Source organism: Lepidochelys kempii, chromosome 1, assembly GCF_965140285.1.
Source record: "Lepidochelys kempii isolate rLepKem1 chromosome 1, rLepKem1.hap1, whole genome shotgun sequence".
NCBI classification, from domain to species: Eukaryota; Metazoa; Chordata; order Testudines; family Cheloniidae; genus Lepidochelys; species Lepidochelys kempii.
In genome coordinates this window covers 259,064,040-259,088,863 of record NC_136380.1, presented here as the reverse complement: position 1 = coordinate 259,088,863, position 24,824 = coordinate 259,064,040, and the positions used below count along the sequence as shown (strand labels likewise).

The 24,824-nt window shown below is 44.7% G+C and overlaps 2 protein-coding genes across 10 annotated transcripts in view; both read left to right on the top strand.

Annotated features, from left to right (window-relative positions):
- FAM227A (family with sequence similarity 227 member A) overlaps positions 1-22,137 on the top strand; it is a 47,351-nt gene extending 25,214 nt beyond the window's left edge. For 5 of the 6 annotated variants that reach the window (XM_078850742.1, XM_078850735.1, XM_078850744.1 and 2 more), the window contains 9 exons: positions 4,584-4,688; positions 6,509-6,632; positions 8,501-8,608; positions 9,475-9,554; positions 13,512-13,614; positions 13,999-14,123; positions 17,201-17,358; positions 18,549-18,701; positions 19,215-22,137. In XM_078850742.1, the coding sequence (XP_078706868.1) occupies positions 4,584-4,688; positions 6,509-6,632; positions 8,501-8,608; positions 9,475-9,554; positions 13,512-13,614; positions 13,999-14,123; positions 17,201-17,358; positions 18,549-18,701; positions 19,215-19,320 (1,062 nt within the window). In that variant the 3' untranslated portion in view covers positions 19,321-22,137. Of the gene's footprint in view, positions 1-4,583; positions 4,689-6,508; positions 6,633-8,500; positions 8,609-9,474; positions 9,555-13,511; positions 13,615-13,998; positions 14,124-14,699; positions 14,798-17,200; positions 17,362-18,548; positions 18,702-19,214 lie in introns of those variants that run through there. The other variant, XM_073326474.2, reaches the window with a different exon arrangement.
- A 1,212-nt stretch (positions 22,138-23,349) lies between these two features.
- The window catches only part of DMC1 (DNA meiotic recombinase 1), a 36,959-nt gene continuing 35,484 nt past the window's right edge, over positions 23,350-24,824 (top strand). The window contains exon 1 of one of the 4 annotated variants that reach the window (XM_073326530.2): positions 23,350-23,604. The gene's annotated coding sequence lies outside the window, so the exon portion shown is untranslated. Of the gene's footprint in view, positions 23,605-23,826; positions 24,147-24,211; positions 24,644-24,824 lie in introns of those variants that run through there. The other 3 variants (XM_078850751.1, XM_078850748.1, XM_078850746.1) reach the window with 3 other exon arrangements.

Below are 24,824 nucleotides of genomic sequence, written 5' to 3'. Positions count from 1 at the left end.
TAGGTCTCAGATCCAAAGGGATGTCGCGGTGCTGCAAGACACGTGCCGCTCCCTGAACCTACTGGTGAATAATAAAAAGTTCACGTTAGTTTCAGTGCAAAGGGTAGAATTCATGGGGGTGGTGCTCGACTCCACCTGCGCAAGAGCGTTCCTGCCACTAGAAAGGTTTTGGGCCTTGACAGACCTTATCGCAGAGGTGTCCATGTTCCCCCTGACTACAGCCAGGGTCTGCCTGCATCTGCTGGGCCACATGGCAGCTTGCACGTACGTTGTCCACCATGCCAGGCTCCGTATGCAGCTTCTGGAGCAGTGGCTGACGATGGCCTATTCCCAGTCCAGGGATCACTTGAAAAAGATAGTGACCATCCCCCTGGCAGTACTCACCTTGCTGTGATGGTGGACCGATCGTGAGAAGGCCCTAGAGGGAGTTCCATTCTACAGCCCCCCTCACTCCTTTGAGTTGGTATCAGACGCCTTGGACCTTGGCTCGGGTGTGCACCTCGGAGATCTCCAGACCCGGGTATGTGGTCCCCGATGGAGAATGGCACTCCACATAAATGTCAAAGAACTCAGAGCGGTCCGATTGGCATGCAGCATCTTCTTACCTCACCTGTCGGGCAACGTGGTGAGAGTCCTGATGGACAACACAGCCTCAATGTTCTACATCAACAGGCAAGGAGGAGCGCGCTTATTGGCTTTCTGCCAAGAGGCACTCCGTCTCTGGAACTTCTGCATCGATCCTGGGATCCACCTGGAGGCTTGTCACCTCCCTGGCATCAAGAGCATGCTAGCAGATCACCTCAGCAGGGCCTTCTCCCCTCACCACAAGTGGTCGCTCCACTGCGACGTAGCCTACATGGTCCTCCAGAGGTGGGGAACTCCCCAAATGGACCTGTTCGCCACCAGGCAAAACATAAACTGTCATTGGTTTTGCTCTTGGCAGGGACTCCCTCTATGATGCCTTCCTCCTGCCATGGTCAGAGGGTCTGATGTACACATTTCCTCCGATCCAACTCCTCGCCAAGGTCCTGGCAAAGATCAAGAGAGACATGGTGCAGGTTATCACGATCGCACTGGTTTCGCACATACATTAACCTATCAGCGGCCCCTACCTGGCCCCTACCCAACAGACCAGACCTGCTGTCACAGGACCACAGTCAGCTCTAACACCCCAACCTTGCGTCCCTCCACCTCTCGGTGTGGATGTTCAGTGCCTGAACCCGGAAGAGCGGACCTGTTCGGAGGAGGTCCAGCAGGTCCTCCTGGGAAGTACGAAGCCCTCAACTTGACTGACTTACCTGGCCAAGTGGATGAGGTTTTCCTGCTGGGCGTCCGAGTGTGGCATCTCTCCTTCGCATTCTTCCATACAGGCTGTCCTGGACTACCTGCTTCATTTGAGGAACCAGGGCCTGGCACACACTTCCATTAGACAGGTTTCAGAGTAGCAGCCGTGTTGAGTGCATCTCGCGGCCATCTCTGCTTTTCACCTGCCGATCCAAGGATAGACGGTATTTTCCCATGACATGGCGGACAGATTCTTGAGAGGGCTCGAGAGACTCTTTCCTCAGGTACGGACTCCTGTCTCGCAGTGGGATCTTAACTTAGTCTTCTCTAGGCCCACCAGCCCGCCCTTTGAGCTGCTGGGTTCCTTCTCCCTTTCCCACCTGTCATGGAAGGTTGCGTTCCTGGTGGTGGTGACATCATCGAGTCAAGTCTCTGAAATTAAAGACTTGACCTCAGATCCGCCATACATGGTCTTCTGCAAAGACAAGGTTCAGCTGCAACCCCATCCAGCCTTCCTACCAAAGGTGGTGTCTACCTTCCATATGAACCAGGACATCTTCCTCCCAGTGTTCTGTCCCAAACCGCACAAGACCAGCGAAGAGAGGCATCTTCACTTGCTGAATGTCCGAAGGGCCTGGCTTTTTACTTAGAACGTACCAAGCCTTTCCGTAAATCAACTCAGCTCTTCATCGCTACAGTGGATGGGATGAAGGGTCATCTGGTATCCTCGCAGAGGATTTCCAATAGGATCACCTCATGCATAAGGAACTGTTATAACCTAGCAGGGGTTCTACCGCCACCGATTGTCAGAGCTCAGGCGTCTTCGGCAGCCTTCCTGGTGCATATCCCTATCCAGGACATCTGCAGAGCTGCAATGTGGTCCTCTGTTCACATGTTTACCGCTCATTATGCCATCACTCAGCAGGTCAGGGACGATACTGGGTTTGGCAGAGCTGTGTTGCAATCTACACGTCCGTGAACTCCTACCAACCTCCAGGGGTACTGCTTTGTAGTCATGAGCAAGCACTCGAAGAAGAAAAGACAGTTACCTTTTCTGTAACTGGTGTTCTTCGAGATGTGCTGCTCACGTCCATTCCACAACCTGCCCTCCTTCCCCATTGTTGGAGTTTCCGGCAAGAAGGAACTGAAGGTGGGGAGAGCTGGCAGTGCCATGTAGGGAGGGTAGGGGAGCCTCCAGAGGGCACCAGAGCCAGTCCCCTATGGATACTGCTAAGGGAAAAACTTCCAGCACCGGTGCATGTGGCGAGCACACACACCTAATACGGAATGGACATGAGCAAGACATCTCAAAGAACACCAGTTACGGAAAAGGTAACTGTCCTTTATTACACTCTACGTTAACACCTACACTTACTGTAATCTATTAAATTTAAAAAGTAATATTCAAGCAGTACATCTTTGCTGCTGAAGTTTTAAAGAAAGTCCAACCATTGAACTGGCTAAACACCTAGAACCAAAGTTGAAGTTCTAAACCAGCTTTTGACTGCCTCTTCTTCATTTCATTTTATTCAACAAGTTCAGTTCAATGATTAGCTCATTCAAAGTTGAGAAACTGATTGGAAGTTGATGACCAGAAACTATCAGTTCAAAATTCATAACTACAGATAATATTTTAATAAATCAGCTAGTTTTAAATGCAAAATATGTTTTGATAAATTTATGCTTTTCCCCTATGTATCCAGGACATTAAACATAGTTTTATTTAACTAATAAAAATTTTTAAATTATGTTTTGTGCAGTTTTAATTGAATTCCAATTTTCATTCAAATGTTCCTTGAAACAAATCATGAGCAAAAAATTAATCATCAGGTGTAAATACAAAACGCATCATTTGCCATTTTAAACTAAATGTATGTTAAGCTATATAATCGCTTAAATAAATGTCCATAAATACAGGAACTCCTCAATTTATGTTGTAGTTATGTTCCTGAAAAATGTGACTTTAAGCGAAATGATGTTAAGCTAATCCAATTTCCCCATAAGAATTAATGTAAATGGGGGGGTTAGGTTCCAGGGAAATTTTTTTCACCAGACAAAAGACTATATTATATTTATTATATTATATATATACACACACAGAGTATAAGTTTTAAACAAACAATTTAATACTGGTACACAGCAATGATGATTGTGAAGCTTGGTTGAGGTGGTGAAGTCAGAGGGTGGGATATTTCCCAGGGAATGCCTTACTGCAAAATGATGAACAAGCCCTCAAGGGTTAAACTCGTTGTTAATGTAGCCTCACGCTCTACAAGGCAGAAGGAATGAAGGGAGGGGAGATAGCATAACAGACAGAGACACACGCCCTGTGTGTGTGTGTGAGAGAGAGAGAGATGTGCATTTCCCCTTTAAGTATGCTGATCCCTGTCTCAAGTACACTGCCTTGTTAATTAGATCAGCAAGCTGAGACCCACCTCAGCTGCTGCCTCCGCTCTATGGAAGATGGGGTAAGCGGGGTGCAGGAGCAGGGGGGAGGGAGACACCCTGACATTAGCCACACCCCACCCTACCCCCTCCCCAAGAGGCTCAGGGAGCAGCTTCAAGGGAGAGGGCAGGAGCAGCACATGGCAGTGGCAGAGGGACAGCTGAATTGCCGAATTGATAGCCTGCTGGGCAGCTGCTGCACAGGGAACTTAGGGGAGCTGCTATGGGGGCTGCTATGGTCCACCCTAGTTCCAAGCCCCTAGCAGCTAGCTCCAACGGGCTGCTCTTCCTGCAAGCAGTGGACAAAGCAGGGGGCTGCCAAACCATGTTTGAAGGGAGCATTGCACAACTTTAAAAGAGCATGTTCCCTAATTGATCAGCAATGAAACAATGTTAACCGGGACGACTTTAAGTGAAGAGTTCCTGTATAGTGTATCATCCTGGTTAGCAAAATAAAATAATTAAAATAAAACTTAGCTCTTATATCGTGCTTTTACTAGTAGATCTCAAAATGCTTTATAAAGGTCAGATGTACCAAATTTAGTGTAAAGGCTCTATTTAGTTACAAATCAACATGTTTTAATGGTTACCAACCACTGAGACTCAAACTTTATTTAGGAAAATAGCTAACGAGTACAAATAGATAACAAGATTAAAATAGATTATTTAAATCAACGTTTCCTGCTTGCTGATTTAAATCATTATTAAAATTGGTGATTTAAATCAATCCATTCTGCTCATGTCATAGTAGAACATAAACCTTCAGACAGGCTTGAGGATCTCGATGTTGCTGTGGTTTGATGGGGAGGGGAATGCCTCTATGATGATTCATTCCTTTCTTTCTTTCTTGGTAGCCAAATAGAGAGATTCAGGGACGACTGTTTGATCGCATTGCAAAGAATTATGCCACCCTCCTGTTTGACTGTCACAAGTTCCACTACCAGAATGCTCTTATTAAAGTGAGTGTAAAAAGGTTTAGAAAAAGCAATAGAGTTTACACTTAAGCAGTGAAATGACCTGGGAATATCCACCACTATCCGCCCCTTTATCTCTGGCCACAGGGATAATCTGACACTAACAACAGTTACCCCATATATAACACTTTATATTTTTAGAATGCTGCACGGGCATTTACTAATTAATTCTTCCAGGGCTTGGAATGTGCAGTGATCAATTGGCCTTTAACTCTTGTTGAATATCAGACTATCTTGTCTAATATCGCCACAGTTTGGAATGCTCCATGATGGCCAATATGGTTCATGCTCTTGTCTTGTGAATATCTTTTAATAACCTAAAATCATGGGTAGGGATAATGAGATCTGAGGAGCTGCTCTGTCTCTCCCCATCAAGGTTCATTCTTCATACCCTCCTCTTGTTCATCCTCATGCCTTCACCCCATCCTACAGGCTCTTCTCCTTCATCCTTACTCATCCTCTGAATTCCTTGTTCCCTTCTGTTTCTTCTGTAATTTCTGGTTCATCTTCAAGAAACTAACCCTGATCCCCAACCTTTTTATTTCGGACTCCTTCCATCTCCTTGTCTCATTGAAAACTAATTCTCCATCTGACTCAGCATCTGTGATTGCCTTTTCTTCTCCAATTCTCCCCACTCAGTAAGTTGAAGCATTGGTATCTACTTCTCACACTTTATTAATTATTAATTATTTATTAATCATATTTATTACAGTAGTGCCTAAGGAACAACCAAGAATGGGGCCCCATTGTGTGAGGTGCTGTACAAACATAGACTAATAGATGGTACCTGATCTGAAGAATTTATAATATAAACAGACAAGACAGACTCAGGATGGGGGGAAGGGGTAGAACACACAAGCAGAGTGAAGTATGTGATGGCAGCAAATGACATGTTAGTGCCATGGTGGTTTTTGTTTTTGAGGGGATAGGTTTACTTCTCCCCCACCCTGCTCCTTTGCCTCCATTGAGATGCACTCCATCCAATTCTTTCTGCCCTCTCTACTTGAGTTATTTATTTACTGCTACAGTTTCCTTTCTTCATTTTCCCTTGACTTTGTTGTCTGGCTCTCTTTCTTCTTCTCACTTCAGTTTTTTATCCTTATTCCAGGGATCTTGTATTTCCACACTGAAGGCCTATCTGATTCTGTGGCCTCTTGCTTCCTTTTGGTAAACATGACCAAATTTTAAAAAAAAGGGGGGGTTTGTCTCCTCCTTTGCTTCCAACTATGCAAACATTTTTCTGCTTGTTTCTTAGATTTAGAAATTCCTTTCTCCCCCTAGAAGACTCTATAATGACTGGAAAACTAGTGACATCACAAGGGACTGAAAGCTGAGCAACTTTGAAGGGAAGAGATTTTTATTCAAACTGTTTGAAACTTAGGTTTTGGTTTGTGTGTCTGAACACCTGTGTAATGCCGGTGTTGAACAAATACTTGGGAGACAGGATGGCTTTGTTTAGGATTCAGCATCCCCCTCATCCCCTCAGTTAAGGTATGAGAGGTCCACGTACACTAAGAAGTCTTCCAACAAATCAGACTTAACATTCTTGATGTTTCTAATGTAAAAAAACAGGAGAAATGGCACAAGAAACAAAATTACAATGCTGGCTAAATGATTGTTTATATTAAAATGGAGGATATTCCTTTATGACTGAATCTGTGTGGACTGGAATTTTGGATAGTCCCTGTATATAGGAGGAAGGAATACAGCTCCTTTTAAGCTCTAAGAAGGAACAGTCTGTCCCAGTCTCTCATCTAACCTGTCTAGATTGATAGAGTTCTGATTTTTCTTTGCTTTACCCTTAGGTTTTCCCTTCATTGCTGAGCCAAACTTTGTACACCTGCTTCTGCTCCAGTTTTCCAAGATCCTGGTTCAATACACATGAGTTCAAGTCCCAGCTCTGCAATGTGCTGTCAGAGTGGATGGCAGGTGAGAGGGTCTTTTCTTCCCGCTTAAAAGGCAATACGTGCAGGTCATATTCAGCCAAATGGAGGAGAATACTTTCCAGCCTTTCAAACTGCCTTCCTTCCCTGGCCTTAATAAAAATGTCTCTAGCCCCCCTTCCATCCTGTGGTACTAAGGAACAAAAAGAATAGAGAGGAACATAAGGATAGAACTGAGTGAATAATTGACTTTTTGGTTCAGAGAGCAGACCAAAAGAATCAGAAAAAATGCTCTGTTCAGTTCTGAAAATGTTCAGAAGTTGTCAGCAAATGTGAAAAGTCTTTGTCAGACTAGCAAACTGCGTGTCCATGTCCAAAATTTTTAGCCCAGTGATTAGGGTGTTTGCCTGGAATATGGGAGACCCAGGTTTGAATCCCCACTCTGGAGCAGGGACTTGAACTCAGATTTCTCCTCTCCCAGGTAAGCATTGTAACCACCAGGCTGGTTTAAACTGTGTTGCTCTCAGTCTCCTGTGGAAGCAGTTTCACTTTCTATAAATACTTAAATATTCACTGGGCCAAAGAGAGAGTGAATGAGGACCAGGGCTGCCTGGAGGGTATGGGGGATGACAATTTGCTCCAGGCCCCCATTTGAGGGCTCTTAAACTGTGTTGGGTTGTAGCCTGGTCTGTGGGGTCACAGTGCCACTCAGGTTTGGTCTGGCAGCCCCTCTATCATGAGGGAAAAGTGGTCAGGCAGAATGGTACTGTGATCCTGTGCGCCATGTCACCATGCCCAGAGTGGGGAGCTGGGCCCAGCCCATTGGGACAGGAGCCGTCACTGTGGGGTGAGCTCGCTCTTCAGACCTCCCCGCTCTCCCGCCGGGGCTTCCCCTTAGTGGTAATTGTTTTGGAAGAGTGTGGTTTTGGATTTTGCCCTGGATCCCCCAAAATCTCTGTGTGGCCCTGGTGACAAAAACTCTATAACCTGGTAATTAAAGCCCTTCTTGGGAGGTATGAGATGTGGATTCATATCTTCTCTCTGCCTGATTCAGAGGAGGGATTTGAATCCATATCTCCTAGTTGCTGGCCTGGAAAAAGTTTTTCTCTGTCAAAACTGAGTCAAATTCATGAATAGTTTCAGGTTGACCAAAACTTCATTTTTTGGTGAATAAACTGTTAATCTAAAAAATTTCACCCAGCTCTAAATATGGGACCCTGGCACACAATTTCCTGATCTCTGGGAGAAATTCCTGGTCATCCTTTGTCCATCATCTTGCTCACCTTGGTGGCCTGCAGCAAACATAAAATCAATTCCTGGGAGTCAGGCGTTCTGGGTGGGATGTTTTCTTCCTGGAGTTCATGCCTCTTTGATAGACAGGAGATAAAAGTCCAGTGGACATTTTCAGCCTCTGAAGCAATGAATACTCCCTGCAAACTGGGTTTTCACTTTGCTCTTACCACCCCCTTCTTTCTCAGTTTATCCCACTTCTATATGTCTCTTCATTCTGCTCTCTGTCTCATTCTCACCTTCATTATCACTCTCTCTTTCTGTTATTTTGATTGTCTCTTATATTCTCCTCTCAAGTGAAATAATAATTTTAATATTAGTCTCAATCATAGTATGAACATAGGATTGGGAGCAAGCAACTCCTGAATTCTATGTCCAGTCCCGGGGCAGATTTCCTCTGATGTCTTGGTCAGTTACCAGTTTTCTGCCTTGGCATCTCCATCCGTATAATGTGGATGATAGAGCATCTTCTGGGGCATTGTGAGGTTTAGTTAATGTTAGTTGCAACTCTGAAGATGAAAAGTGCCAAACTGTATTCTCTCTTTCTGTTACTACTTCTTTTGCTGTTTCTCTCTTCTTCATTTCCAGTCTCTCTCACTATTTCTCATTTACCCTCCCCCTTAGGGACACTGCCTGTCCCAGGGAGCTACAGTAGCTGGGACTACTCCCACCTGGAACCAGAGAGATTTAGGAGGGAAGACTTGCTGTCAACAAAGGGAAAGCAGAGGACAGGTAAGAGCACTGACGATAGCTTCACCCCATGTTTCTGCTGAGCTAAACAGGGGGTCGGTGTCCAAACCAGGCATCCACTGTTCCATACAAGATGCCTTGTCTTTGCAGGACCAACAAACAGCTGTGCTGTGGAACTAGAAAAATGGCATAGCATGAGTCAGATGCCTGGCTTCATGCTGATATATTGTATCTGAATGATGTATTCGTGAGCTGCCCTTTTGTCAGAGAGAACTGATAAATACTCATTTGCAAACAGAGCATCCTGGCTAAAGAACTTTTGAATGATTGGCGATGACCTGTCCTAAGCAGGGATAAGTGCTCTTTGCCAGCATGCAGATTTGCATTCAATTCTCTGTTTGTCTCTTATTCTTTATTTCATCAGGCAACGGGAGAGCTGCAGGGACCAGGCTTGGTTCTATAGGAGTAATACTCTGCACTGCCGTGGGGGAGACCTGGCTTCGTTCCCTGTCCTAGGTTCTCATTCCTCTCTGGGTCAGCGAGGGATGCAAGTGCTGGAGGGAAGCAGGGAGCACATTATGTTACTCATCAGTACCCACTCTGGCCAGCTTAGAAGTGGTTTTGACAGATCCCAAAGGGGATCCCATCCGAGGTCATGACATGTGTGATTGCAACAAGGGTGGTGCATTTAATAGGGATGGAGGAAAATATTCATCATTCGATAAGGAACACAAAGGACCTTACCAAATACAGACTGTAAATACAGGGACAGAATCAAGGTCTCATTCAGTGACTGCATTGAGTCGCAAGTAAACAGAGTTTTGTAGAGAGTGTTCTCTCGAGCAGGGCTTGGTCCTAGGTCACAGATTTTAAAATGATGAGCAATATGTATCACTGTTTTTTCCCAGAATCCTCTGTCCCCTTTGCTTCCTCAAAGGCTTCTGGCAACCCAGAAAAGACTCCTCAGCCATCCATTCAACCATACAAGGTAAAGAGCATCTTGTTCATGAAGACATGCAACAAGGCAAGGGAGGATGTCATAGAAACAGAGACATTTGAGACTGAAATGATCCATTTCACATCTCTTCACCTTTCCCCTTTCTCCTGCTAGTGCAGATTTGTTCCCTCTTCTTTTGTCCAATTGGCTGTTAAATGACTTGGGAGAAGGGACTTTCCCCTCACCATTTGGAAAGGTTTCCTAACAGCCATCTATTTTTTTATCTTTGCTCATCTTCGTCCCATTACTCTGAGTTATGTTTTTTGTAAACACTTTGTACAATTCCTCTGCTATCTTTGGATTTACACTCAGAGGGAATCCTTTACTAGCTAACCTTAGACCTTGATAATCATTACCCATAGTCTTATTCCCTGAGCCAAGGAAGAATCTTTCCAAGAAACAAAGAAGTCAGAGAGGCAGGGGGGACAGACAGGCATGTTTGGTTTAGACACCTGTTTCAAGTGCTTGAATATTAGTAAGATTCACAAAATCTGAATACAGTAGAATTCCTATTTTCCAAAATATTTGGGGATTGAGGAGTTCATAAAATTGAATATCTCAAAATTACAGTAGGTATGGTGAATAAGTTGCAGTATGGTGTACCGCATTCCTTTCCTCTTCTTCAAACTACTGCAAAGCAATTTCCAATGCACTGAAGGAATTGGAACACGAAGGGATGTTAACTTATTCTTTACTGACATCACTTTTGTTTAAATGATTTCTTTTCCTTTCAGAAAAAATGGTTCATATAACTGATTGTTCATAAGACTAGTGTTCATAAAATTGAGGTTCTACTGTATTACAGGTGAAAGTGTACCATGATTAGAAACTCATATTGAAACAGCAAGGGAGCTCTTCAATGAAAAGATGTAGTGCAAGTGAAATGTGAGCACTCCATCTATAACTGTGAATTTGAGTGTCTGGTTAAATGATAAGATAGATATTGTTTTTGCATTGCTGCATTGCAGCAAATAACTTTTCTTGGTGCTTAAAAGTGTTTTTAAAATGTTTTAAATAGCCACAATGGTAGGCACTGACCCAAGTGATATGGCTGTACTCATCTCAAAAGTAGAAAGAGACCGAAGTCAGTGTGTCTGCAGATTTAATTTTGTTACACAAAAAGGGAGATGAAGCAGCGTGAATTATTTTTATGGATAAACGTACAATCACTTCTCACTATTTATTTGTTAATTCACTAATAATCTAGCACATTGCTTGTGTTCCAAGTTTAACCAGCTAGCAACAGTAACTTATTATTTATGGATTTTATGGCGTGTCAGCATGCTCTGTCTTCCTCTGTTTTGTACAAGGCCTTATCTTCTAAGTTAGAACATATGAGAATTCTACATGCAAAGAAAGTGCAAGATCAAGTTCATAAAACACAAGGATCAAGATTTTCAAAATTAAGAGCCTATAGCTAGTCTCCTAAATCCATATTTAAGTACCTAAATAAATAGTCAGATTTCAAAAGCGCTGCACACCTAGCATGTCCTTTGGTATTAATGGGAACTGTTAAGTGCTCCGATTTTGAAACTCTCGCTCCTTCTTTTTGAGTCTAAGGTATGGCTCCTGTTTTTGAAAATCTTGGGCCAAGTGACCAGATGATGGACTGATGTAAAAGCAGTAATGTCTGTACTTAGATAAAAGGTGACCAGTATCTTAGAAATGCTATAGATAAAACAGTTATCTTAGATTAGATATCAGAGTAGGTATCTTTTTGTTGCTTATAAATACATTTCTTTCTTTGATAGATTAAGGAATACAGGACATAGGACTGGAAGAGACATCCTGGGTCATCGAGTCCAGTCTTCTGTTACTGTGGCACTCCTGTCATATAATCCCATTCATAAACTTGCCAAGCTCCATTTTAAAATTAGTTAGATTTTTTGCACCCACGCTTGTTATCGGGAGGCTGTTCCATATCCTCAGTCCTCTGAGAGTTAGAAACCTTCTAATTTCCAGCCTAAGGTTAACACTGATTTCCTGCGCATATTAACACGGATGAGCTTTGCAGAATAGCAGCGTTTTAGGAGGGAGGAAAAGGTGGTCATTTGGTGCACAAGAAGCAGGGAAGGTGTTCTGTGTATAAGGTCTTGTCTACACTTGAAATGCTGTGCTGCTGTAGTGCTGCAGCATTGACACTACTTACACTGGTGGGAGGGGTTCTCCTGTCACTGTAGTTAATCCATCTGCCCAAGAAGCGGTAGCTAGGTTAACGGAATAATTCTTAATTTGACCTAGCACTGTCTACACTGGGGGTTACATCGGTTTAACTATATCTCTCAGGGGTGCGGATATTTCATAGAAGATGAAGATAAGAGTGGAGAAAAAAGTACAAAAGAGGTATTGAGAAGCATGGCATGGAAAGAGCACAGGCAGTGGGAGGCCGGTATTAAGTGAGATGTGGGCAGGGGCTGAATTTTGCAGAAGTCTTGAATGAAAGGTTGAGAAAACTGAACTTGATATAGAAGTCAGTGATTGTGAAGAGCTTCAAAGTGGGGAGTGACATGATTGGAGCAGCATATTTTGCTCATGTACAGTGGGAGTAAATTAGGTTCCAGCTGACCTTTACTGTATTGTAAAGGATGTGTGTTGGGGAAAGAGGGAGGAGGGAATGGATGATCAGTATTGAGGTCTGCCTGTTCCTTAGTAAATGGTGTTAGAAAAATAAACACAATTAGGAGAAAAACAGATTTTTGTCTTTGAAATCCACCATATGGGATATACTAACCAAACATTTCCTTAGGGAAGAATACACTTCCCTTCCTCCCCCACCCCCAACAAAGGCTTTTATTCCCTTCTATAAAACATGTACATGAGGGCTGGGTCTTGCTCATCTCTATATTTTTTTATTGAGAGTGTCTGCTTTCAAATGTTTTTAGACAGTTATATCAAACCCCCTCCATCTCCCTAGATCAAGCTGAATATAGCCAATTGTATTTTGTTCTTTTAATATAAGTAAAGCAGTCCTTCCAGTCCCCAGATCACCTTTATTGTTCTTTGGATCAATGTGTGAGCTGGAAGAAGCTTTGAGTACATCATGATATCCATTTTATCCAAGTGGATTGCATATTCACAGATCTAGTCTGACCTCTTGTGTAACACAGGCCACAGAACTTCCCCCAAATAATTCCGAGAGCAGATCTTTTAAGAAAAATGTCCAACCTTGATTTAAAAATGGCCAGTGACGGAGAATCCGCCATGGCTCTTGGTAAATTGTTCCAGTGGTTAATTACTCTCACTGTTAAAAATTTATGCCTTATTGTCAGTCTGAATTTGTCTAGTCCAAGCAGGACCTATTGGTCGCAGCCCAGCCTAGGTCTTGCCTCTGGAGAAAAAGTATTTCCCTCACCCATACTGCTCTGTTGCTGGAGGGTGGCAAAGGGATATCATGATTCATGGAGGAGCTATGAGGTGAAGGGATTTCTAGAGATTCAGTAAGTTACAAAACCCAGTCACCTCTAGATGTATGCTGTAGATCTCCGGGCCAGCAGGATGGAAGCTGGGAAAGAATGCTAGTTTGTTGCTCTTGAGCAAACTTGAATTGACAGCCTTTGAAGGAAGCCATTTCCAGACATTCTGCAGCCAGAGCCAGATGGCTTCAGAAGGCTGGAGCATTTTAGGAAGTGTTCCCATCAGTCACTTTTCATTACACAGAGAATTCAGCAGCTGTCTTAGCTATCTACCAACCCACATAGTTACATTCTACCAACCTAAAATTTCTCCTGTAGTTTCAATTTAAGAGGTTATTTTTTATTTCCTTTCGTATGACTCTACTATGTAGCGTTGCTGATAGAGACAATATTTCTCCTCAAAGGCAGTTATGTATCAGTGGGGGGCAAACAACATTTTTCAGGGGGATAGAGACTATTAAAGCACTAATCCTATCAACATGATGTATGAGTCCATTAAACTTTTTTCCTTCCTTTCCTTCTTTCTTGGTCCCAGAAACGCATGTCTTTGAGCCAAACTGTCAACAAGCACCAACCTGATCAAACAAGCCTGGACCTCGGCTCCAAGGAAGTTGTACATGCATCTATGTCCTTTAGAGGTAAAGGATTGGGAAGAAAGATGAAACCTTCTTTGATTTATTCAGACTTTCTAAGGACTAGCTGTTTCATGCTCCCCTTGCAATGTAATAGGTGTGTGTTCCCCATATGACAAGTAGGAGTGGGTTTGTTTACCCCACTGATTTCTACTGATCAGAATATATCAGAGCTGCTTGTATGTGTGTGAGCTTTCTTTCTGTGGTTGAATTAGTGCCATTGCTTCTTTTGGGATGGATTTATGGTGTGCATGTGTGTATCACTGCCTCCTCCTACTTCTACTGAATCAGTCACATCTTTATTCCTCTACTATATTGATTTAAGAGAAGTATGATAACAACTGAATGGTGAGGAGATATCTTACAGCTGATGTTTCTTTCTTGCCACAGGCATCAACCCTCATACCATGCCACATGATTTGCAGCCTGAAAAGCATGACCTGAAAAGTGCTTGGAAGCAGCCCCAACACACATTTGAAACAAGGCGGCTAAAGATCGCCCCACTCCATAGAGAGGTAATGCTGTGCGTCGAGACGGGATGGGAGAAATTGTGACAGACTGAGTAAGCGTTTCCTCTCCTCTGGTATGGCACACATCTACTGGTGCCTGTCCCATGCTGTTAACACCAAAATATCCTCGGAACTCCAGAAAGGAATCCTCACCAGCTGCCCCATGTACTTGATTTTAGTACAGCTTTTGACACAGTTCCACTTGACAGTCTCATAAGCAAACTAGGGAAATACGATCCTGATGAAATTACTGCAAGGTGGGTGCGCAACTGGTTGACAGATTTTACTCAAAGAGTAGTTATCAGTGGTTCACTGTCAAAGTGGGAGGATTTCAGAGTAGCAGCCGTGTTAGTCTGTATTCGCAAAAAGAAAAGGAGTACTAGTGGCACCTTAGAGACTAACCAATTTATTTGAGCATAAGCTTTTGTGAGCTACAGCTCACTTCATCGGATGCATTCAGTGGAAAATGGGAGGAGGCATCTAGTGGGGTCACACAGGGGTCAGTCCTGGATCTGGTACTATTTAATATTTTCATGAATGACTTGGATAATGAAGTGAAGAATATGCTTATAAAATTTGCAGATGACACCAAGATGGGTGAAGTTGCAAGAATTTTGGAGGACAGGATTACAATTCAAAATGTCCTTGACAAATTGGAGAACTGGTCTGAAATCAACAAGGTGAAATTCAATAAAAACAAGTACTACACTTAGGAAGGAAAAATCAAAATCCCATCCATAAAATGGGGATTAATCGGCTAGGCGGCAGTACTGCTGAAAAGGATTTGGGGATCATAGTGGATCACAAATTGAATATGAGTCAGCAATCTGATGCAGTTGCAAAAAAGGCTAATATTCCCAGGTGTATTAACAGGAGTGTTGTATATAAGACACGAGAGTTAATGGTCTCACGCTACTCAGCATTAGTGAGGCCTCAACAGGAGTACTGTGTCCATTTCTGGGCACCATGGTTTAGGAAAGATGTGGACAGTTGGACAGAGTCCAGAGGAGAGCAACAAAAATCGTAACAGGTTTAGAAAACCTGACCTGGGGGAAAGGTTAAAAAAAATTACTGGGCATGTTTAGTCTTGAGAAAAGGAGACTGAGGAGGGACCCGATAACAGTCTTCCAATATGTCAAGGGCTGTTACAAAAAGGCCGGTGACCATTTGTTCCCCATGTCCACTGAAGGAAGAACATGAAGTAATAGGCTTAATCTGCAGCAAGGGAGATTTAGTTTTGATATTAGGAAAAGCTTTCTAACTAGAAGGATAGTTAAGCTCTGGAACAGTTTTCAAAGGGAGGTTACAGAATCTCCATCACTGGAGATTTTTAAGAACAGGCTGGACAAACACCTTTAGCACTGGTCTAGGTTTACTTGGTCCTGCCTCAGTGTAGAGGGCTGGGCTTGATGACTTCTTGATGACTTGATGACTGAGGTCACGTGCAGCCCTATATTTCTATGATTCTGTGGTTGTCGTGGTGGATTTGCCCTAGCTAATACAGACAAATACTTGCTTTCCCAGTGCACATCCACATACCCTCCCTCTACAGCCTGTGTAAGTAAGTCCTCAGTCTTCTGCCACAGAAGACTGTATGGGAAGCCCTTATTCCCTCCTTCAACTCCCTCCCCTGGGAGCATGTACTATTACAGAGCTTAAATAAATTCCCAACACATTTGAATTATTTTAGAGCACAACTTCTCTACTATAGCACTCTGGGTTTATTTTCATTTTCTTGTTCAGGTCAAGATAATATTGAAGTCAGTGGTTGTGGATTCTCCCACAACCAGCTTCCCTTACCACTTTCCCTTTGATGCTTTTAATCTTTCTCACACCCAGTCTAACAACAGATGGTTGGATTCACAGTTCTTCCATTCCTAACACAGCAACCTTTCACAGCCAGTTTGCCATTGCTGCAGTAGCACTGTGATGGCTGGGAATCAGAATGTACTTATATAGTGAAATGTTCAATTAGAACCACCTCCCAGTAGTGCCCATAATATTTAATACAAGTACATAGCCCATATTCATAACTTCACATACAAAATTGATACACACATACAGACAGCATAATCATAACCAGCAAATTACAACCTTTTCATAGACACCTTACTTGACCTTTTTGTACAAGATTTGGTGCAACTATACAAGCTTGGTTGCAACAATGATCTATACGGTCACAGTTCATGTCAATAATGTCATAGGGGGTGGGAAAAATGAGGGAGGGGGGTGAGGGGAAGAGACAGTGGAGAAGGAAGGGGGTGGTATAGGGCAGGGGGAGGTGAATGTGGGAGTGAGGGGAGGAGGATGGAGAAGAAAAGGGAATGGGGAACTGTGGGGGGAAGTGGGAGCCTGGCATGCATTTTCCCCTCAGCAGCAGCTGGGGCTCCCCCATTAAGCAGGCCCATCGACTCCTCACTCTGAGAAGCCCTACCCTTCTACACCTGGACCCCTCTGATGAGCCCCCCACATCCAGACCCCCAACCCACTGATCCCCAACCAGCTGCACCTGGATCCCCACCCCATCAAGCCCCACTCCCAGACCCCCCCCCCCGAGCCCCAACCACCTTCACATGGATCCCTTCCAGAGTCCATTGCCCTGCACCCGGAACCCCCAATGAGCCCTGTGCATCCAGATCTCCCACTGAGCTGCCCACACCCAGATTGCCCCACACAGAAACCTCTCACCCCACACCTGGATCCTCCCACAATAAGCCCCTCCACACTTGGATCCTGCTGGGCTAAACCTGCCCAACCACTCCTGGTGCACCTGGTACAGAGGGGCAGGGCCCCAGGGTTTTTCTGGGGCAGGCCCAGCCCTTGCACTGTGTCAGGGTCAGATGCAGCCTCACCTCCGAGTCCCTATACTGGAGGAGGTGGCGGCTTCAGGGTGATCTCCCACCTCAGTGTAGTCAGGTGCCTATATGGACAGGTTTCACTGCATTTCCAATGGCTATATATTTGGGGATTATTTTATCTTTCACTCAGAATATGAATCATTAGGGATATTACATGCCTTATTCTTTGGACTTCGTTTTGATATAATTAATAGCCTTTTTTCCTTTGTTTCTTCCCCTCTCCAGTCACACCCAGCTTGTCAGGGCCCTGACTTCACTTGGCATCTCTTTAACATCAATGGACACAGCCCACTAATTCAGCACTTCCTCCAGAGCTATAATGTTGAACCACAGTCTGGACAAGACATCTTGATTCACAGGAGGGAGATCTGCAAGCCTATACCATATCCTTATGATCAACTCAGAGAAATCAGAGATGGAAAAATCTTGTTAGGTTACGTTCTATCCATTCCCCACGAGTGCAGAATTATTCCTTACAGCATATTATTGAATTTTTTCTGGGTTCAATAGTAAATATCTCAAGCTTTAGGGCTTCCCCCCTTCCATTGAGAAACTATTCCACAAGCTAACAAACCTCATACTTTGTGTTTCCTGAAAGCCAGCCTGAATTAATCACCACTCATTTTCATCCAACTAGTTCTATCTTCTGACCACCTAACACAATTGTCTCCCTCTTTATGTTTGTACCCTTCATATTATTGTAAATGAGTGACATCCCTTTCTTATACCCCTAGACATTGCTTAGCCAAGTTATACATATTTAGTTATTTTAATCTCTCTTCATAAATTAGTCCTAGCCCCTTTATCACGTTTATAATGCCCTCTTATACGCTTCAGCGAGGAAAACAGAGAAAGGTCAGAGTTCGCTTACTCTCCTTCCCCAGTCGGTGGATTGCTGGCTTAGTCTGTGTGGCTGCAGAACTTTGTTCAATTGCAGGACCAAACCTGAAGTTGATTATGGCTTCAGACTGACAGAAACCAGATTGAAGAAGAGGTGATATAAGAACACATTTATAGATAGGCCAGATAGTGTGGAGCCAATGTATAACCATACTGGTGGTAACCTTCAAGGGGACTGCTTTGCATTGAACAGAGTCAGGCTGACAGGCTCTCAGTAACAGAACAGAAAGGTTAAGAAAACAAGTATGGGAGGGAGCACCTGAATAAAAATGGGAGATAAAATGCTGTCTAATTGAAAAAGGCATGGAATAAATTAGATTGGGGTTGAAATGCAAGTTTTTCTACTGGGGAGTTTGAGTGCTTATAAAACTTAAGGGAGCAATGCCAGGAGGGAGGCTCAGCCTTTATCACCCTTGCTCCTTTGATCCTAACAATGAAGATCCCTGCTATTCTAATCCTAACCTCCCTGACAATAAAGCTCTGCCAGTACGCCCCAATCCTGACCTTAAATGTTCTGTGCTATTCCAGTCCTGAGCCCTCATCCCCTACCTGCTACAGCTCTACCAATTCATCTCAGTCCTAACTTATGCATCCCCTATTGTTCCTCTCATATGTCATTTAGCAAAGAAAAAACAAAGCAGACCATATTTTTTTCTTTTACATTTCAAACTACGGAGTCCACTCCAACCTATGCAGATGTGATCCGACAAGGTTTTAATCATATTCGCCATCTGGATGATGCCTTCAGAACAGTGCACCAGAGACACTGCAGAGAAATGAAGGATTTTGACCAGCATCAGTGGAAGGAGAAGCAAGAATTCCTCAGGTACAAAAATGAGTGTAGTTTCATTCTAGCATATTCTGTGATGATCTGAACCCAACTGATGATTTCCTTGTCTGCTACAGGCGAAACCTGTTAGCTAACATTGATTCCAGAGGAGTTTTGGGGCATGAGGAAATATGGGGATGGCTTTGTGCAGCTAGTTATTCCAGGGGGGTACAGAGATGCAGTGTGGTGTTTTTCTGACGTTGCTTTAGGTGGAATCTGAGAGCTAATGTTTTGTTTTGGAAGGGTGATCATGAATTTTGGTGAGGTTAACAGGGTGATTAAGAGAGTGAGTTTGGAGGGGTTGTGGAATGCAGAGCTTTCAATATTTATGGATTTGGGGATACAAGGGTTATCTAATGTCAGTTCCAAAGTGGTGAAGAAATCCTCTCCTAAACTTTATTTGATTGCTCTAGGTGATTTAAGGTTAGAAAAGATTTTTCTTACTACTTTGAAAATACCTTTGAACAGTTTATATTGCTTTTCTCGCTCTCTCGCTTCCCCACTCCACAGAAAAGAGAAACAATTGCTGTCAGAGAAAGGAGAGAAGCTGAACCAATTACTGACCCCTCACCTGGATGTACTCTATAGTTCTGACAAGAGTTCAGGTCTGTCATAGAAGTGTCTTCATCCCGAAACAGCACCCTGAGCAAACCAGAATTCATGACTTCTCCAACATAAATGTCCATTCAGATCTTCATATGCATCTTAAGAGTATATTTTGGGCAGCCCACCCCAAAGCTTTCTCCACCAATTAGGAATAGACAAACCTGAAAAAAATGTGAAGATTCAGTTCACAGAAGTGCTCTGAGTTTAAAAGTTTGACCTCACTGATCTGGAAAACTGGGCTGGAAAAATCTCACAAGATTGCAAGAATGGAAGTAATATATGAGGATAAAAAGTCACTTGAATATGTTTTTAATAGTTTTCATAGTTTGGTTCTTTGGCAAAGATTTGAGTTGTTTTTATCTGAACTGACTTGGTCCCAAGCTGAAAGGCAGTGTAGTTCAGCCTCAGTGCATCCCCTTGCCAACAATATCTAGTAGTGGAGCTGTGCTGGCCAGCTCCAGACCCTCCCAGACAGGAGGAAAGTTGCGGGAGGCTTGCTGTGCTGGTGAAACCTGCAATGAATCCAGCCCTGTATCTCAGTTTTCCATGGTATAAAATAGGAATATTTTATATGCCACACATGGGTGGTGTGAAGCTTAGTTAAGGATTGTATAGCACTTTGAAGATGTGAAGTTTAAGTTCCATGTATCAGCATTATCATCTTAGCAGCACTTTGGGCTGAGTGGTAGCCTTTCCACCTTGGTCCATTCATCTGCTTTCTGGAAGAGCCTGTCTATAAACAGGAAAAACAGGCCAAGTTTTTTTAAAATAGGAGGCTAAAGCTAGGCCTTGTCTACACAGGAAAATACCAGTTTTACTGGTATAATTTAGCTATTCCAGAATAATTCCCCCACATGGACACACTATTCCAGAATAAAAGTGAGCTATGTGAGTAAAGTAGTTATTTCAGAATAACATCATTTTTATTCTGGAAGTGTCCATATGGGAAATAGCTTATTCAACAAGAGCTCTGTGTAGCAAAAGCCTTAGGCTCCTAAGCCCACATTCAGGTACCTAAATACATGGCTTGATTTTCAAAAGTGCTGAGCACCCAGACACTCCCACTGAGGAAGATGATCACAATTTGCCTTTCCATGTTTCATTTTCTCACATGGCAAATATTAGAAATGCCTACATACACTCCTACACCCTTGGGGACTGAGAGTGGTATTTTCAAAAGTACCTTGAAAGTCATTGGGATATGTGCTCTTTCCACTCAGATGGTTTCAAAAATCTCACCACAACTAAAGCCAACAGCTTTGATATACAGACATTCCTTTCCTGTTGTCAAGGATGATTCCCTATTCTGGCTCTTCAAGTGCAGAAGGTGGGGGCCCATAAGGATTCTAAAAATTAATACTGGCCACTCTTAAACTCCCAAGATTACAGCTTCTCTCTGACCTTGGAGGGGTAGATGCTGCTACCACCCAAATGCAAAAAAACCCCTTTGAACCCAGGAAGGCACACTTGGGAATTCTTCCCTGTGGGGTACCCTCAAGCCCTCCGTGGAAGAGCTGAGAAAGAAAACAAAGGAGATCAGCTATTGCCACCAGCTAATTAAACAACATATGCACAAACCTCTTAGGACACAAAAACCCAAACCTGTTCTTAAAAAGGGTAAACTTTATTAAAAACAAAAAGAAAGAAAACATCTGGAACTTACGCTATTGTTAGATTTAAAAAGAGGAAATATAATAATCAAGCATCAAGAATGGTTTTCTTGAGGTCCAGCTAAATGGTTACAGCAAAACAAAAGCATTTGGGGGTTAGCACAGAGGAGTCCACAAGCCACAAAAAAATAAACCTAATCGCATCTTCCTAGACATTTCCTGATCTACTTACATATATGGGGTTTTCAGTAAGTAGTTTCTAGGTATGATTGATGATTTTTCATACTTGGCTCAAAGCTTTTTACAACATAGTCCTAGCTCTGGCCCTGCTTTGTCTCCTCTCTCTGGGGAACAACAGACAGACAAAGTGGAAGTTTTTTTCCCCCAATTTTAAAAAGTTCTAGCCCTCCCATTGGCTCCTTTGGTCTGGTGCCTGCTCCCTTCCTTTTACCTATTGGCTTTTTTTAACCCTTTACAGGTAAAGCAAGCAGAGAACAGCTACTAACAGGGATTGTGTAGCTAACTGGCTGGCTGGGTGTTCATAAAAGGGAGCTATCCCCCACTCCCCCTTTCATTTATCACACCTGTAGCAGTAAGGATATATTTTATGGAATTATAGTGAACTAGTATTAACTGCAGTATTGAAGCTGAACTTGAAGAAGTAATTTTTGTTCACTTATCCAGGCAAGTAAGAGTACAATGTTTGTAACTGCTTTGACAGTATGAAGAGGCAGGATGAGCTGATGGATTATGCATGTGACTTTCTCAGATGCTGCCTTTTGTGACCTTAAACAAGTTACTTACATCAACATAGTCAGAAGAGGTCTATAATTTTGCATGTCAATTTTTTGCCAGCTAATTTGGAACTACCATGACCCTTATTTAGAGCTGCATGTGCAAGGCACCTTTAAAAACCAGGTCTAAACTTTGCTGTGGTTTGGGGGTAGGTGGTGTTGCCCCCGCAAACTGCAAGCCTCAGACAGGTGAAGATGAATTATTAAAATGCTTTGAAGACAAAAAGCAATTTAAATGTACCATGTCTGTTACATATAAATATTAGGACTTTATGCAATTTTTAATATAAATGTATGCGCCAATGCAAGATATCTGGTCCTTCCACCAGCAAAAGAGCAGCGAGCAGGCTTGTCAAAAGTTCCTGTATGAAAACATCGACCAAGATAATTCCCATTTGAGAATCTGGGAAAGCAGCTGGTTAGGAGGAAGGGTGGAGAAGTGGCCCACTGTCCTGATAGCAATGAGTTTCCTTAAAAGAGGGACACAGTGAGTGAGGTTTCAGAGTAACAGCCGTGTTAGTCTGTATTCGCAAAAAGAAAAGGAGGACTTGTGGCACCTTAGAGACTAACCAATTTATTTGAGCATAAGCTTTCGTGAGCTACAGCTCACTTCATCAGATGCATATCGTGGAAACTGCAGCAGACTTTATATATACAGAGAGAATATGAACCAATACCTCCTCCCACCCCACTGTCCTGCTGGTAATAGCTTATCTAAAGTGATCATCAGGTGGGCCATTTCCAGCACAAATCCAGGTTTTCTCACCCTCCACCCCCCCACACAAATTCACTCTCCTGCTGGTGATAGCCCATCCAAAGTAACAACTCTTTACACAATGTGCATGACAATCAAGTTGGGCGATTTCCTGCACAAATCCAGGTTTTCTCACATCCCCCCCACCCCCATACACACACAAACTCACTCTCCTGCTGGTAATAGCTCATCCAAACTGACCACTCTTCAAGTTTAAATCCAAGTTAAACCAGAACATCTGGGGGGGGGGGGTAGGAAAAAACAAGAGGAAACAGGCTACCCTGCATAATGACTTAGCCACTCCAAGTCTCTATTTAAGCCTAAATTAATAGTATCCAATTTGCAAATGAATTCCAATTCAGCAGTTTCTCGCTGGAGTCTGGATTTGAAGTTTTTTTGTTTTAAGATAGCGACCTTCATGTCTGTGATTGCGTGAGTGAGTGAGGTAATAGCTTTTCCTGGACCAACTTCTGTTGCTGAAAGAGAAGACGGGCTTTGGATCAACACCAGAACTGAAGGTTTCAAGAGGAGCGAGCGGGAAAGCTGGTCTCCTCTTTCACCCTCAGAGGTTGATCCAACACAAGCTATTACCTCACCCACCTTGTCTCTCACACACCCTGGGACCAACAGGGCCACGCCACCACACTCCTCAAAAGCACATGTTCTTGGGAAGTGACTAGGGCATGGCAGGGCTGGTTGTGTCACCCCCGCCGCCCTGTAGGCCAGACCGGGGCTGTTACACTCGGGTGCCCCTGCGGCGGGCGGGCCAGCAGGGGAGAAATGACCCGGCCCAGGCACGGCACCGGGCAGCAGCAGTACACGCAGGCCCCACGGTGCAGGGGGCACTGGGGCAGCGCCTCCTCCCCTGCCGGGACTGAACGGAGCCCTCGGGCTGCCCACGTTCCCCGTCAGCCCCTGGAGCAGCTCGGAGCCGGGAGGCCCCTACAGCGCGCCCGGGCTGCCAGCGGCTGCAGCGCAGAGCCTCAGCCCGGGAGGGATTTGCAGCCCCGCCCGGGCCCCGAGCGCCTCCTGACGCCACTAGGGGGCGCAGCGTCACACACACCCCCCGGCTTCGCACGGGCGGGCGCCGCGCTGAGGTACGGAGAGAACGTCGCTGACTCGCCCTCCCTTCCATGGTACTGCCTAGCTTCAGAGTCTTCCCCCCAGTCCCACCCCGCGTGACCGTTCGCGAGCCCGACACTACCATTCCGGGCTGGGGAAGGGGGTCCGACATCTGATACCGGCTCATATCTCGAAACTCTCCCAGGGGCGCTAAATATGGATCGTTCCATTAACGAGTAGAGCCCTGGGGAGAAGATGTACTTTAACGTATGCCCTTATACAGAATAACGTTCTACCGGTTCCCGGCTCCCCAGTGGTAGAGTCCTAACCTCTTCCATCGAGGCGGTATGGTCACGTTCTACCGCCGCAGACGGCTGAGGGCGTCGGATACCTACCAGTGCGCCTGTGCAAGATGGCTTCGAGTCCGGGTGCGCGCGCAGGCGCGCGCTCGGGTAACCGCCGCCTCCTTTTCGGTTCAGTGCCAGCCCTTGTTAGCGGGAGTTTTGAGGCGGGAAAGGGGAGGCGACTCGAGCTGGTCCCTGGCCCCTCTGCCACGAACGGCGAATAACGGGCGGGGCGGGGCAGGCGCTCTCAGGCGGCGGGGGCTGCGCTTGGGGTGAGCGGGGGATGGGTCCCGCCGGCTGCTGCGGGGCTGAGAGCGGCCAGGTCAGTGGGCGTCGCTTCCAGCCGTCTCCCGCTGCGCCTGGCCAGAGCCTCTCTGTCCCGCACAGAGCAGTAGCGCTGCTGTGGCCTCTGCTCGGCTGAGGCCTGAGCTAACCGAACATTAGAGCGGCCTAGCTAGGGGGCTCGGCGCTGTGTCGCCAGAGGGCTTGGCTACGCTTGCAAGTTAGAGCGCAGTAAAGCAGCCCAGGGCACCCCAACTCCTGAGGTGTCCAACCTGGCAAGGCACTTAGAGCGCCTGGACTCTGCAGCTGGAGCGCTCCCGGTAATCCACCTCCTCCAGCAGCATAAAGCTTGCTACACCCTCCCCCCCACCCACATCCATGTGGACGAGGTGTTGCATTACTGTGCTCTGATCAGCTTCCAGAAACTGTCCCATAAGCCCCTGAAGTCAAGTGGCCACTCTTCTCATTGTTTTGAAATCAGCTGCAGGTAAAAGTGCTACCCCAATGCATTGCTCTTTGTGGCGTTGCAAGAGCTGCTAATGTGGCCACACCAGCAGGAGAGTGAATTTGTGTGGGGGGGTGGAGGGTGAGAAAACCTGGATTTGTGCTGGAAATGGCCCACCTGATGATCACTTTAGATAAGCTATTACCAGCAGGACAGTGGGGTG